A 16,024-nucleotide genomic window follows, 5' to 3' on the forward strand; every position below is an offset into this window, starting at 1 on the left:
TGGAAAATTTGCAAGTCAAATACCTCCAATTGAAGTGATACTGACACGAGTGGTGTTGGTTGAAATGCATGGGACTTAATCGGGACCAGAAGAGTTTTGAAGAGGGTGATGCGATGGGGTCATCCATATACGGTATTGGTACCCCCAATCTTGTTAGACAATTTGTCCTTGTTGCATTATGGGCAATGTACCTGCTTTCTCTCTCTAGGAATCTGTTATTCATCACTATATATATATATATATATATATATATATATATTGTGAATAAGACAATACAACATTAAGATGGATGATGGGATTTGAAAACTGTATGCACAATACTACCATATTAAACTGTCCCACCTTGATATTTGATTTTGATTCTAGGGCTGTGCAATTTCTTGGGTGGAAGCCACTCAATACCACTTTTTGATGATGTTATCAAATCCAATATATATATATATCAGTATTTCAAAAAAAAAAAAATGATAATTGATTTAAGTCGGTATCCCAGCAATTTCTGGGGTGGAAGCCACTGTATACCACTTTTTGGTGATGTTATCAAATCTAACACATTCAAAAAATTTGGATAATTGATTCAACTCCGTTTTCCATTCATAAGTAACTCAGTCGAGTTCAGTACTCACCGGCTAATAATATATGTGGAAATATTACATATTCATAGTTTAAATACAAAATAAAAGGAGGAGATTTTATAAAACATTCCGAAAATTAGGAAATTTATTTAATAACGGTGGCTTTCTTGCTATTTGACTCAGCTTGCTTCCTCATTGACTTGTCAAGTTTGACAAAATTACTCATATATATATATATATATATATATATATATATATATAGAAAGATTGTCATTATGCTACTTACTTTTATTATTTATTATAAAAGAAAAACTATTATATTCATGCAATCACTTAATATACAAGTCACCTTCTGACTTTACAGATAAGGTGAAGCTGTTTTTGTAGTGTTTCCTAGCGGCCTCACTTCACTCATTCACATATTTTTATAGGAAAAACAGTTCATTAGCTTAAATTAATTTATATTAAAGTCAATATATATAATTATGTACTAATTGTAGCTGTTATCACAGTTTAGAAGATGCATTGGCTGTCCCACTTAGCTACCACATATAGGACACAAACATATATATTATATATGATATTATATATGTGTCTGTATATATAATACTAAGGAAGTGGACTAATTAAAAATGTAAAATTTTAAACTATAACAATAACAACCTTCTTTATGTTATATAAATACTATAATATAATGGAATTAAAGACTAATTAATTTATTCCCATTTTCTATGATTTACATGCGAATATATCCATGCAACTCTCAGACACGTGCTTTGCTTTAATTTGAAGTACGCATGCACGTACTTGTTATGTACAATACTCAGAATAACTATAAATTAATGAGCAACTATATATATATATATATATAAGCAGTATATAACTAATCGCCAGACATTAATTAGTGCATCGCACTGCGACCCTTGCATAACACTCGGAGCCTTGGAAGAAGCTTATATATGTATATAACTATTTAATACAAATACACGCACACACATAATTTAAATTATATATTATTTATAATAACTAAAGAGATAAGTCAAAACGACGAAAATTTGCCAGTTGTTTTGATGCTTTGTTGAACAATTAGTAAAACTAATCACTAATGTCATAATTAATCATGCTTGTATTTTTTTATTTTTTATTTTTGGGTGATCGAGTAATTAATCATGCTTATAATAAGCTCTTATTTTAGATTTTTAAAAATTTTTTTTGGTTTCAACGCCTGCCTACTACAATGGGTTAATATTAGATCTAATACATGAGAAGGCATCGTTGACTCTTTCACAAGTCAACTCGAAAGGAGTTATAGAAGTTCTAGCTCTAGTTATATATGTGTGTGTGTATATATACACACACATGTATATAATGAAATTAAGTAAGCATGGGGAGTTTTTGACATTTGTAGTTTAGTGAGCTTCCTAACATGCATGCTTATGAATTACGTTAATGTTACCCATTTGATTGCATAGGAGCAGCTTCGTGGAAAAACACATTTGCATGTTACCCATGTGTGTGTGTTTGTGTGTATACACACACTATATTTGTTGCATTGAAATGGATAGTCTTTTTTGAATGTTCGTTTGTTAAATTTTTTTTTTCTTGTAAATAAATTGCGCACACATTTTACGACTTGAACCCTTAATCTTGGGAGATGAAAATCATATCACTTAAGTCAAGAATACCGTGATAAATTCCATCAAGGCTAAATCTTAAAAAATAAGTGATAATAGAGTTATTGTAAGTTGGATACTGACTTAACAAAATGTTATTTTACTCATTCAGGGCATGAGTAGTAAATATAGATATGGTTCTTTTCAACATCATATATACATAAATCCTACCTTGGTAAAAACATAGCTGAAATTAAATATGACTGACCCTGAAAAATATATAAGTTGGGGGTAAATTTTTTTAATAATTTCAGTAGGGACAATAATAAAATTTAACACCAACGTGAAATATTTTATTATACACCACAAAAACTTTTCGTGGGTGATATGGACCTTATGCTCTTGAATTTCAGAGGTTTAATTGAACTGCTAAGGATTCAATAAATTTAGTGAGAACCTAATCTATAGCTCTCTTTTCACCATAAGGTCCATGTTTCATGACTAGGTCAGATTGAATTTGCAATAAATATTTGTAATATTATCATTTAGAATTTCTTTAATGTGTATCGTTACTCGTTGGAAGTCTATTGATTGCTGAAATAAAGGTCAAAGAATCCATGAAAATTAGTTGGCACCACGGATCTGATCCGACCCAACAAATTAGAAAAATATGAATCCAATTCGATTCGATTTATGGGATATTTGATTGGATTGGATTGATTTTGCGGATTAGGCTATTCTCAAATAGTTCAATATTGTTAAACCAAGAACAATATCAAAAGAAAGTAAAATCCTTATTGGGTTTGCATTAATATTAATAAGTAATTAATAATTATTCGTTACAATCATTACAATGATGACGTGATTCGACTTTACTTTAAGGAACATGCCCCAAGTGTAATAATCGCCCTCTAAAATGACATTATCGTATCGTGATTTGACCTTATTTTAAGGAACATGCTCAGTGCTTCTCAGAGAGCTTTCTTCTTGTATTTTGTCAGATAAACATATTAATACAAGTTCTCAATTGTCAACTGCAAAATCTTGGGCTTTATCCGAGCCCAAATAAAATGCTTTAGTAAGCTGTGATAACTGATTCGTCAATCCGTGAATGAGCCGATCCGATCCAAGAGTATATGTGTGGCGACCTTGTGGGTGGGTGTGTTGTGGATAGGTGCACAATCCTACATTACCTGAGTGTGAAATGAAAAAGTATTATATATGTAAGGTATGTCACTCTAATTGGTATGACGTCATTTGAGATAAAGCCCAAGAATAAAACCATATGAACTCGGACTCAAAGCGAACAAATATCATATCATATGATGGAGTGAGTCGTTACAATATCGCCCATATCACTCACAAAAAGTTAATTTGATACGTCAATTTGTTAGTCGGATCCAATCCATGTGGATCGGATCATATCTATTGTACTGCTTAAATTGGATCTCAATAATAGCTGTCCTCTGTATTGTGTAGCGCATCAAGTACTAAGTTGAGCTTGAACCATAAGTTCCATTAATACAAGACGAATCAGTGCCCACCATAAAATTTTGTTGGCAAAATGACTTAATGGGCTTCGCTAGAAGTACTTGTGGTTTTTGTTAGGACAAAAATTAACTTTACTAGTTACCCTTGAGAAATAATTCATTAATGGGCTTTTATTGGAAGTACTTGTGGTTTTGTTAGGACAAAAATTAACTTTGGTAGTTAAGTTACCCACGAGCAGTTATTCGTTATAATAGACAACTACAAACACTCCATCAAATTAAAGTGGACCTAATTTGATGGACCTACAATAGAATCAAAAAGCTGATATATGCACCTACGAAAGTGATTAACGTTTGACTCAGTCGAAGCGATCCATTGTTTCATATTTGTATTTGTGTTATTAAGTTGTATTAGGCACAATTTGAGTATTTGTGTTATTAAGTTGTATTAGGCACAATTTGAGGTCCAGGGCTCGACTAGAGCTCACAAACAGGTATAGACTCACAAACACATTCATAAACATAAAGCTTATTGTATAGGTTCACGAACATGTTCATTAAAACACAGATTTGTGTAGGGTGATAAGGACAATCAGATCGGCTCTACCCTCAAAAATTAAATAGAACCGCGGATTTTGAGGGTAACAAGATTCCGTTAGGTCTTTTTGATTACTCAAACAATTTAAAATCCTATTAACCCCACTCTGACAGGGCAGAAATACCCACTATAATGCACCACCTGCATCACGTTTTAGCAACCATGTGAACTTCAGAACCACAGTATTGTGTCAAAAACCTTTTTAGTTTCTCAGGTGATCAAAACCCCACACTCTGATCAACCAAATTAAAAAAATTAAAAATTAAAAATTAAAAAAAAAAAAGGAAATAGATCCTGTTTTCCATTGAAGGAGGAAGAATAAGGGCGAGTCTTAAAAAGAGTCCAAAAAGGACATGATGGAATTGTAAATCATGTGTCTAGGACTTAGTGAAGACAATAAATTAGTTTTGACTTCTCTGTAGGTTCTATATATTTAAACAAATTACAACTTGCCAGTTTCGAGAAAGAAAAAAAAAAAAAAGAGGTACACTCTGGGAAAAAAACCTATTCATCCGAAATTGTGGCCTAAAACAGTTTTTATAAAAACCATAAATATACTAAAGCAGCATCAAAACGACCAGAAAATGCATTGGAATAAACTGGGAGACGAACATGATCTTGTCACAAAACATTAGAGCCCCTTCTTATTCATCCGTGAGCTCCCATAATTCAGCAGATATAGATGCCCTTTTATCTAGGATAGCAACAACTGCAAATAAAGATTAAAACTACTGTTAATATCAGATACCAAAAGAAGAGAGTACATGAATGAATTGGAAGGTCCCAGTTCATGAATATAACCTCTGTCCATAACAAAATTAATCATCCAGGTAATAATAAGATCCAGCAGATTTTTGCTCCCTGTCCTTGGTCGATTCCAGTTTGTTGATTCTCGGGCGAAAATTAGTTGGGTCTCGCCTAAATGTGATGTCCAGATGCTGCATAAACCGTATTCAGAAGAATTTTTACTAACAGAGAGAGAATGTTCCCCAGAAAAGTTTTAAAGGGAAAGAAGGGGACTATCAGCTAATATTGAGCAAGGAAATGATATGTTTTACATCAAATTCATTAAAGTTTTTTAAATCATTATTTCTTTCCTTCTAATAAACAGATGCCAAACAAATAAAAACAAGAAAAGGTGTTAGCAAAGCTTACGGATAAGAAAAGGTTCATTCCAGTCAACAATGACTGAGGCGCATTTGCCGTACAATCCACTGAGGGCCTCCCCTCATAGACAATGACCCTATCTGCCAGATATGTAGCCATTATGAAATCATGCTCCACCACGAATGCAGTCTTCTTCGCATGAAGGATAAATCTTTTAATGACTTTTGAAGCAACAATACGCTGCTCAGAGTCTAGATATGCACTTGGTTCGTCTATCAGATAAATGTCCGCGGGCTGCATGAACCAACAGATTTCAAGTTTAGATTGTGAGCGTGTGTTTCTATATATAAATTCAAAAACAAATATGTATAAACAACGATGATCATCCAAATGATATGCTTTCTGAAAGAAAACATCTTTTGTTTTGATTGTGATTACAAAAACTTCCGACTCAACTTCCCTGCCTGTTTGCTTTGCAAACAAGTCCCCCAAAATACATAAAGAAATAAAGCAACTCCATAAAAACAACAAAACAAAAACCATGTTTACTAAACAATTCAAAAGGCCAAAAGTTTCAACAGTTTCGATCAAAAACAATCACGTTGTGTTTCAGTTACGTTACAAAAAATAATAATATAAATAAATAAATAAATAATTACAAGAGATACAACAAAGCAGAAAGAACGAAAAGGAAAAAACAGAAAATGAAGAGGGAAATGTAGAATAAAGCAAGCATCTCCAAACTGAAGACCAAACCCCTAAGAAAATCAGAAAATTAACTACTCTCAAGAAATCTCCATGTGTGTGTCCAGCAACAGCATTTGGGTTGGTGCTACAACGTTAACCATATAGAAGACCACACAACAGAAAGCCAGGTCCGATAGACTTAAGCCTTCACATGTAGGGACTAAATGAAGCAGGAGAAAGATAATCAATAGGGTCCTGACTGATTCCGAATCAAATACTATAACACAAGCCTCGTCATTATATAAATTAGGTCAGCCTATTCTTTTTCCATTCTTTTCTATAACAATCCATGTCTCATATTATACTTAAATTTAGTATCATTTCTAAATACTTCATACTACATGAATTTTGGTCGGCCTCTTTGTTTCTTACCTTCTGTGCAAATAGAACTACCTTTTCTTACCAATGCATCCATGGGTATGACCAGTATACCCAAGTCCATTTTCGCTAATTTTGTCACTAATAGGTCACTCCTAAATTCCTCCGCACGTCTATTAATCCCATCCATTCTAGTCACTCCTACCAACCATCTTAACATTCTCATTTCAACTACTGAAATGTAATTTTTTTGTTTTAATGCCCAACATTCTCCTCCATATTGTGTAGTTGGCCCAATAACCTTCCTATAGAATTTTCCTTTAAACTTATTTGAATTCATTTTTTACATAGAATACCCCTAGTTGGTCTACATTTAGTCCACCCTACTCCAATCTTACTTATAGCATTGTTATCTATCTCTCCACCTTCTTCTATAATGGACCCTAAATATAAAAAATGACCATCTTACGAAACCCATTGGTCTCGGATTGTGACAGCTATATTGTCCTCGTCTAGTACTTTATTACACTTACATGCCATATATACTGTTTTAGACCTACTAATTTTTAGGCTTTTCGCTTCTTAGACATTTCGCCGTATTTCTAATTTTATTGTTGAGGCTTCCTTAAAAGTATCCAATAGAACTATGTCATAAGCAGACAACATGCACCGTGAAATGTCCTCTTGAATATCCTTTGTTATTTCCTCTAAAACTACTGTAAATAAATGTGGGCCTAATTTCTATAAAGAAACCACTAGTCTCTCCACAATGTAGTACAAACTCTAGTCCTTGTCTAGCTAATATCCTGAATAAGGTTTATATGCTTTGTAGGGGCCTGTTTTCTTTGCAGAGACCCCAAAACTTGCATTCTATGTGAAATATTTGACCATGGGCATTTCGATCAAAAAATAAGCCTCCTGCTATGTGATATTTCTAACATGGAATCACAATGGATAATAAACAAAAAGGGGAGAACATTGAGATTGCATAATTACTTTTTCTCCAAGTGAAATTGAAATCCTGAACCTACCACCATTCTTTTTCGATTTTCCTACTTTTATCTTCCATCACATTCTTTATCTGAATTCTTTATATAATTTTTTTCCTAACCCTAGCAGTATGTCTATTTTCAGCCCTTCCATTTTATTTTAAGTAGATTGATTCTCTGAACAAATACATGAGGATGTAAACCCAGAATTTGGCCCTAGCGCCTCATGAAGCATTAGGTCTAAGGTTCGAATCCTCTTGCATGGAAACAATTCCTTGAGGGAGGGGGTGGGCGAGTATCGACTAGGGAATCTATATATATATATATATATTTGATGATGCCAATCCGGAACAGAACATAGAACTAAAGGAATGGTTTCCACACACTTGTTCCATGCATAATTGCCAGATCATTCTGTCTACAATCTCCCACCCCATGACTTAAGTAACACTCTTCTCATTCCTTAAAGACAAAAAAGATCTACAGGAAGATAAAGCTTACCCAAAATATATATATATATATATATATGTAAAATAAAAAATAAAAATAAAAATAAAAGAAGTAAAGAAAAAGAAAGTAAGTGGCCGATTTTCCGGCATTCTTAATTTACAAATTGGACTACAATCAGTTCAGCACCACCACTGCAGTTCTAGGCCCAATGATAAACCTATGGAATGTGGCACTGATTGCATAGTTAAATGTTATCAGTACAGTATCAGATAAATAAGACATGAACTAGTGCAGGGCGCAGTGCTTTAGCTACAGAAGAAAATTATAATCACAGAGAAAGGAAAAGGAAAATAAAAGGTGACATATTATCTACTTTCCCTTTAAATAGAATAAAGGGTAAAGTGCAATAAATCACCCTCAACTATTGAGGTATTGCAAGAAACCCCCAGAACTACAAGAAACACCCCCTCAACTATGTTTTAGTTGCAATTTAACCCCATCAGTTCAGTTTCTGGTACCAGAAAAGTCAAAAGACCATGTTACCCTTATAAAAATATACAATTTTAATTTTTTATTTTTTTATTTTAAGGCAAATAATGCAATTTTAATCTTTAATCAATTAAGTGTAAACCCCCTTAGTGTAAAACTCATCACTTGTCTAACTCAAATCAAATACATCCCCTCTCTGTGTAAACCTATCACTTTATTAGTCATTTACTATGGGGGTTGTTTTTTAAATGGGGGTATTTGATGCATTAATTTATATCTATACATATACGGTGCTATATCTATATATCTCCATTTCCACATCTATCGCCACTGTCGACAGTTACACATTGCGTCGCAGGGCCGCTGCAGATCAATGCTGCCATCGTTGCCGCCGCAAATCTATGCAATAAAACCCACCAGCAGCCCAATTGCGTCACCACCACCGTTCCACCCCCAACCACCAACAACAATAATATATCCCAACGAATTAACCACCACCACAACTTGGGCCGTCACCACCGCCATCCTCACCCTCAACCACTGCCTCAGACTGTCACCACGGCAGCCGCTTCAGATCGTTTAGGCAAATGACCACCACATCTACACAACAAAACCACCACACCCAAATCGGCGTCACCACCATATCTACACAACAAAACCCACCACAACCAAATCGGCATCGCCGCCACCATTCCCGCTCCACAACCACCAGCAACAACTCTATATTCCGGTAAATTAACCACCACCGCCATCCTCTCCCCCACAACCTTCGGCACATCCCATAAGGATCACCACCAAAAACTTTCTAGCAGACAGTGGTTCCCATAGCCGACAGTTAGGAGAGAGAGTAAAGGTTGAGAGAGACAATACTTGAGTAGTGGGTTGACAAATAGGAGACGAATCGCGCTTTCAGGCCGACGATTTAGGGATTGAAGGTAACTGAGTTAGGTGGTGTTTGGCTCTACGGGTAACAAAGAAGGATACAATTGTTCTTCAATATTCAAAAGGGCAGTATGGTCATATAAATGCAAGATGTGTGTCACGTGACAGCACGTGATGTTTTTAACTGCCGGAGCATTGCCGGATGGGGCAAACTGTAACAAAAATGTATAGCTTAGGGAATTTATTGCAACTTTTGTAGTTCAAGGGGGTTTGTTGCAAATTGACCAATAGTTCAAGGGGGTTTATTGCATTTTACCCTAGAATAAATAATTAGATATTGTTTAATTGCATTGGCTTTCAGTAGATCCATCTCTTAACTCTTATTTCTACCATTCTCTCTCACTTTATATGCGTGCACATGCATATGTATATTATTTGCTACTTTTAAAAATTCATTGAGCTCCAGTTGATTCTTTTTTCCGCAAGTTTGAGCAAAAAATTGGATTTTAATTTACCAAATGCCATGACTAATTTAATTTCTCGGGAACCTCATGCGAGTCTCAAAGAATTATGATTGTGAGGTCAATGACAAGTGTTGGGTGGGGGTCAGGGATAGGAAGGTTTGGGGAGACCTGTCACAGGTATGGCACTTGAACAGGATGGGAGTTCTCTATGCCAAGATGGGTCCAGATGGTGCCTGTCTGATACCCAACCTGTCACTACACTAAGCCAAAATTGGTCAAGTTAACAAAGCTATCAACATAGCAACTGTCAGCAAAAAATGCACCACGGCGACGGCAAAAAATACACAACAATGACAAATATTTACCTTCCCAAGGCAAAGACACAATGCAACTCTTTGCAACTCCCCACCAGAAAGATTTACAACTTCTTGATCCATTAATTGCTCAATTTGAAGAGGCTTCATGACGTCTGACACAAACTGAGGGTGCATATATGAATCGCGTATTTTTTGATGGAGTAGGTGCCTGACTGAAGCTGGAAATCTTGGGCTGATCTTTTGGGGCTTGTAAGAAACATTGAACTCAGGAATCTCGACATCAGAATCTTCAACGGTATCGGGCTTCAATAAACCAGCCTGCAGTTTTGACCAGTAAAACAGCTCAGGCCTTCGTGGTATGTAATAACTAAAACAACCATTCATTTTAAGGAAAAACAAAATGACAAAAATAATACCAGCATGCGAATAAATGTTGTCTTCCCAGTCCCATTCTCACCAAGCATTACAATAATCTGAGAATCAGTAAATTCACCCTCTATCACACGAAGCTTAAAATTACCCTGAGTTTTACTCATCGTTGGGTATTTGTATCGTGCATATGTTTCAATTTCCTCGGCACTTTCCTGCGGAGTCTCAGCAACCTGGGGGAGAACAAAAGTAAAGTAAATAGTACCACAGCTGTGTTAAGACACTCCATATATTTGACAATTTTACCTTAAAAGTAAGAGATTCATCCCGAAAACGCAGGTTCTCTGTGGGAACAAATCCGGCCAAAAATATATTAATTCCTTCTCTGACAGAAAAGGGAAGGGTTACAACTCCATACGCGCCAGGCTTCCCATAGAGGCAGCAAATGAAATCAGACAAGTAATCTAAGACACTAAGGTCATGCTCCACGACAATTACATAGCTGAAAGTGCCAACAACACACATAATTAGTTTTGAAACCTCAAAAAAGGTAAACAAAATACGTAAAGCCTCAATACAATATGAAATAGCTATGAAGTAAACCTATTTGGCCTGAGCAATGATCGGACAACTTGAGCAGCTTTAAGCCTCTGTTTGACATCGAGATAACTTGAAGGTTCATCAAACATATATATCTCAGCATTCTGGATGGCAACGACCGCAATAGCAAATCTCTGCAGCTCCCCACCAGACAAATCCCCTACATTACGGTCAATAACCTGGTTGAGCTGAAGATCATGACATAGTTCTTCCTTCATATCTCTCTCATCTTTTTGTTCAAGCACTTGCCCAACATTGCCTTGAACTGCTTTTGGAATGTGATCAACGTATTGGGGCTTGATAATTGCCTATTGAGCAAAAATATACATCTTGAATGGGAGAAGTAAAAATATGCTTTGAAAAATATAGTGATTGATGTCATGAACATATAGACGACCAACATTTTACAGACAATATGGCCTATCCTCAGTGACCCAGTTGCAAGTAATTGCATAAGACGCTCAGATGAACACTGATACAACTAGATATCAGAATTACGAATAAACATAAGCTGATAGTTTCAAATGCAAAAACAAAATACCAGATATGTGGGGAGAAAAAAGAAATAAGAAGAAGAGCTATAGAAACTATGACTATTGCTATAAAAACAATTATTATTTCTGAAAGAAAATTAGTTCGGTGAAATAGGTAAATTGGGTAGTTTTTAAACATAATTAGATAATAAATTGCAGAAACCCCACCAGAGTGACCCATTAATCCAGTATATATCTACACACACACGTATTGCCATTCCAATTGATGTGAGTTCTATTCATTGCATGTAAAGACTACACACTTTTCTTTAATGGCAGACATTGAGCTTTTAGCTTAAGTAGTATGTCCTCATCTTTTCATATGGGAGGTTGAGGGTTCAAGTCACCTATGAGTACGGTGGCATAGTGAGTGTGTGCGTTGAATTGTTGTTGCGGCTTACTAAGAAAAAAAACAAAAAACAAATCTGTAATGGCATGGAATTGTTTCTAAGTATGTAATTGTTTCTTAAAGCAGTAACGTACGTCAAACAAAATGGAATGATTTAATTTCCTTAAAGTAAATGAAAAAAACACACAAACATGGCTTTGGGCCTCCTGGAATGCTTATAGACTTACCTTTTTAAAACAAATTCAATACTAGCTTATTACTATTTTTAGATAATGGATTATAAAAACAGAGTAGATGCAACAGATTCCACACATTACCAATGATTCAACAATCAGCCGATACCTTAAACATCTCCATGCCATAAAACAGATAAATAAAAGGATAAGGTAGTGAAATGCCCACTTAAGCATATGCCTTAAATCTTAACATTTTGTTTGACATATGGTACTACTTGAAGACACAAACATGGCTTTGGGCCTCCTGAAACACTAATAGACTTACCTTTCTAAAACAAATTCAATACTAGCTTGTTACTATTTTTAGATAATGGATTATAGATCCAGAGTAGATGCAACAGATTCCACACATTACCAATGATTCAACAATCAGCCGATATCTTAAATATCTCAAGCCATAAAACAGATAAATGAAAGGATAAGGTAGTGAAATGCCCACTTAAGCATATGCCTTAAATCTTAAAACAAACTCATTTAAGAGAAAATCCATTGGACCTTGACAAGTAAAAGAGGCTAAATAAACATTATTAGAAACCTCAATTCAGAAGGCACCTTCAAATTGTCTTCAAGAATACGGGTAAAATAATTCTGCAATTCAGATCCTCGGAAGTACGTTAGGATCTCCTGCCAATCTGGAGGATTCTGCAAAAGGAGGATCATAAAAGGTAACCATGTATAAATTTAAAATAAAAATAATAAAAATAATAAAAAAGAATTAGTAAGATAGCCAAGAGAATTACATTGAAACGGCCCAAATTAGGTTTCAATTTTCCAGCCAAAACTTTAAGGGCAGTTGACTTCCCAATACCATTAGTTCCAACCAATCCAAGAACTTGCCCAGGCCTTGGGACTGGTAACCTGCAATTGAAATTTTCCTCAAATCCAAACAACAAAAAATTGGAAGCACTCATTATATAGGAACTGCAGTTGTAAATTAACCTGTGCAATTTGAAGGTGTTAGGGCCATAGCGATGGGTTGTATCTTTATCCAAGTCTTTTGGCAAATTAATGATCTGGATTGCTTCAAATGGGCATTTCTGCATCGGCAGATTAAACAAAAATTAGCCTAAACATCCTGTTAATCGCTAGTAGGCAACACAATTTTCACAAAAAAAATGGACTCATTGTATTTGACATGCCTTAACACAAATACCACATCCAATGCACAACTCCTCTGAAATGAATGCAATCTTAGATGCAGCAGTGACCTCAATACAGAGTTTACCTGCAAATATATAGCAAGTATGGGTTAAAGAAGCATAAATCTATAGCACAAAACGAGTCTAATGAGCAAGGCAATCTCCCTTTCTTTTCTAATAGAAGAAGAAGGTACATGATAAGGGAAGTAAACATCAAATAAATTCCTTAACAATCTGCCTTTAGTTACAAATACAAAACCCTAAAGCCCAATTTAGGAAACTACTATCGCGTTTACAGTAAAGAGTCCTACAATTCAAAGATACAAAATAAATTCTCTGTACACAATTGAACAATCTCACAGAAAAATGCACAATGACCCAACTCTCATATGCTGTGAAGCACGAACATGGACACGAGAGACACGAGTACGACACGAGACACGGGTATGACACAACATGGCGATACAGCAAATCTCAAAAAAAAATAGGGCACGGACACGGCAAGGATACGGCAATAAAATAATAATATAATTTATTTTTATATATATGAAATTAATTTTTGCTAAATTTCTTTTATTTATATCCATAAATATTATATTTAAGACCCACCATACATCTCATATTTCTATTAAAAAATAAATAAAGGTGTACAAGCCCAAATGAACCAGGGATGTCTTTGTATCCAAAAGTAATTCTTGTAACCAAACACCTAGTAAAAGTGATAAGATTTGTTATCTCTCTTTCATTGACAAAGTGACACATCCATCTATCTCTTCCCATCCTTCTCTCTTTCATTGACACGTCTATTTCTTTCCATCTCTCTCTCATCCCTCAATCTCTTCACATTCTGAAAAGGTTCTTCTTCTCCAACTCTTTCCCGTCCTTTTCTTCGTCAAGACCTCATCGTCCGTGCTTTTCTTCATCAAGACCTCATCGTCATGCCGATTAACCAACTGTCCAACCTTAGGTTGAGTGACCGGCCCTGAATTGACTTATCGGATCAAGTCAAGGGCAACAGCCCCAAACGATCTGAGCCTATTGTATTATTTTACAGTTAATAGAATAATTTGTATGTGGATTCTTAGGGTTTTTCTCTGTTTATTATATATAGGGAATGGATATATACACATACATATATCATCTTCTTCTCTATTTTTTTCCAAACAAAAAGGCTTGATTGGACTGAGACGTGTCATCTGGTGTGTCCTCCGACGTGTCCAATCAATAAAAATAAAATAAAATAATCAGATACTTCTATCTACCAAGTGTCGGACACGTGTCCAAGCGTTGGACACATGTCCGACACCGGTACATTGCAACACCAAGCCGTATCGGAAGTTATTGCTGCCTTATAGCACATAAAACATAACACTAAATTATGTATTCTTTCATTGACTAGTCTATTGCTTCTATAAGCACTTTTGAGCATCATTGACAACCCGCACACCTAATACTTTGGGATAAGATATAGCACTAACATTTGTTAAGAGCATATGGCAGTTTCTTTTCTTTCTTTCCACCTTTCTTGTTTTGATACTTTTATGTCTTGTGAAGCATGTATATGTTTAGTTATGTGTTCACATTTTATGGTATGCAAACCCGGTTGAAATTTATGTGCCTGCATCAACAGATTGTTATTGTTTTTTTTTTTCTTTTTTTTCAATTGAGATGTAAAGATTTATTTTTATAGTAAATAATGCAGACTAAGAATATATAGCATATGTAAAAGGAAGAAGACAAAGAGAAACAAAGTTAATAATATGGACCACTTTAATTAAGTGAGACACCGATCAATTGTGAGATAGATAAAAAAGGCTATGTGTAAGGCATCTCACTCCTCAAGGATTTTTTAAAAACATCTAAGGAGTCACTACTCAACTAGATGGAAAATGGAAATTTTGGGAGGACCTAAACCTAAAATCCACACCATGAATGACCCAATTGGGAGGACCAAAAATATATAGCCGATTAAGAGAAGAAAAATAATATTTTTCTCTGACGGTAAGAACCAATGAAAAAGAATAATTTAAGGAGATAAACCATTGAAATAAATATGTGTTACCGGTTTTAACAACAGGACAACTCTTTTTGCATTCCTGACGGCACTTCTTGGGCTTGCAACGGTCGGAGCTGACGATGGCGATACGAGTCAATCGATCCGCCATCTCTCTGTCTATATAGATAGACGAACAAACACGATGATGGAGATCGAATCGAAGGTTTATCAAACCCTAAGCCTCTGTGCTTCAAACAATCAAATATAGATAGAGGGACTCAGTACAAACACAATCAAAAGATATATACAGAAATAGATATAGAGAGAGAAATTGAAGAGGAGAATAACCTAGCAAGATTTCAATGAGAGAGAGTGTCGTGTGCTGGGAACGGGAAACTCGTATTAGCTGAACGAGCAACGCCACCTCTACAGAGCGCTTGTGGCGTAGTGCTCACGCATATATTGCCGGTGGGATTTCTAGGGTTCGATTGGTCGAATGTGTATCTGCCACATGCCGTAAGGAACGGCATCGTTTGGCGTCTTTCCTTTTCCTTTTTTTGACCTTTTTTTGTCTGTTTTTTGTCCCTTTTTTTTTTTTTTTTTTTTTTTTTTTTTTTGGGTAATATTATTTTTATAATATATTCATTACTACGTAGTAATATTGATTATATATTGTATTATTCATTGTCTATCTATATCTATATTTTACTTTATTGTTTTTATTTTATTATATATATATAATTAAAAATACTATTCCTCTGCC

At 35.1% G+C, this 16,024-nt stretch overlaps 1 protein-coding gene across 2 annotated transcripts; it reads right to left on the reverse strand.

The window, feature by feature from the left end:
- Positions 1 to 4,607: 4,607 nt before the first annotated feature.
- Positions 4,608 to 15,748, reverse strand: LOC132308846 (ABC transporter E family member 2). 2 transcript variants are annotated; one of them, XM_059807098.1, is made up of 13 exons: positions 15,610 to 15,748; positions 15,328 to 15,504; positions 13,266 to 13,351; positions 13,066 to 13,163; positions 12,867 to 12,984; positions 12,679 to 12,768; positions 11,012 to 11,316; positions 10,715 to 10,910; positions 10,456 to 10,641; positions 10,088 to 10,357; positions 5,432 to 5,677; positions 5,078 to 5,214; positions 4,608 to 4,985 (listed from the first exon to the last, which is right to left on the reverse strand). In XM_059807098.1, exons 2-12 carry the CDS (start codon positions 15,428 to 15,430, stop codon positions 5,095 to 5,097), a joined length of 1,818 nt encoding a protein of 605 aa, XP_059663081.1. In that variant the 5' UTR covers positions 15,431 to 15,504; positions 15,610 to 15,748; the 3' UTR covers positions 4,608 to 4,985; positions 5,078 to 5,094. The 2 variants fall into 2 exon arrangements, with proteins under 2 accessions (XP_059663081.1, XP_059663082.1); XM_059807099.1 differs by having other exon boundaries at positions 15,328 to 15,509; positions 15,610 to 15,731.
- Between the last annotated feature and the right edge of the window lie 276 nt (positions 15,749 to 16,024).

The sequence above is a fragment of the Cornus florida genome, unplaced genomic scaffold (genome assembly GCF_030987335.1).
Source record: "Cornus florida cultivar Cherokee Brave unplaced genomic scaffold, ASM3098733v1 CherokeeBrave_3.0.0_Hap2_Chr05, whole genome shotgun sequence".
Lineage (NCBI taxonomy): Eukaryota > Viridiplantae > Streptophyta > Magnoliopsida > Cornales > Cornaceae > Cornus > Cornus florida.

Excerpts from the sequence above, each read along its gene's own strand:
- LOC132308846 (XM_059807098.1), bottom strand. The coding sequence starts at position 15,430 with ATGGCGGATCGATTGACTCGTATCGCCATCGTCAGCTCCGACCGTTGC. Across the intron at positions 12,769-12,866 it reads CTAATTTGGGCCGTTTCAAT|AATCCTCCAGATTGGCAGGA; the intron begins GTAATTCTCTTG and ends CTCCTTTTGCAG. Across the intron at positions 5,678-10,087 it reads TGTGTCTTTGCCTTGGGAAG|CCCGCGGACATTTATCTGAT; the intron begins GTAAATATTTGT and ends TGGTTCATGCAG.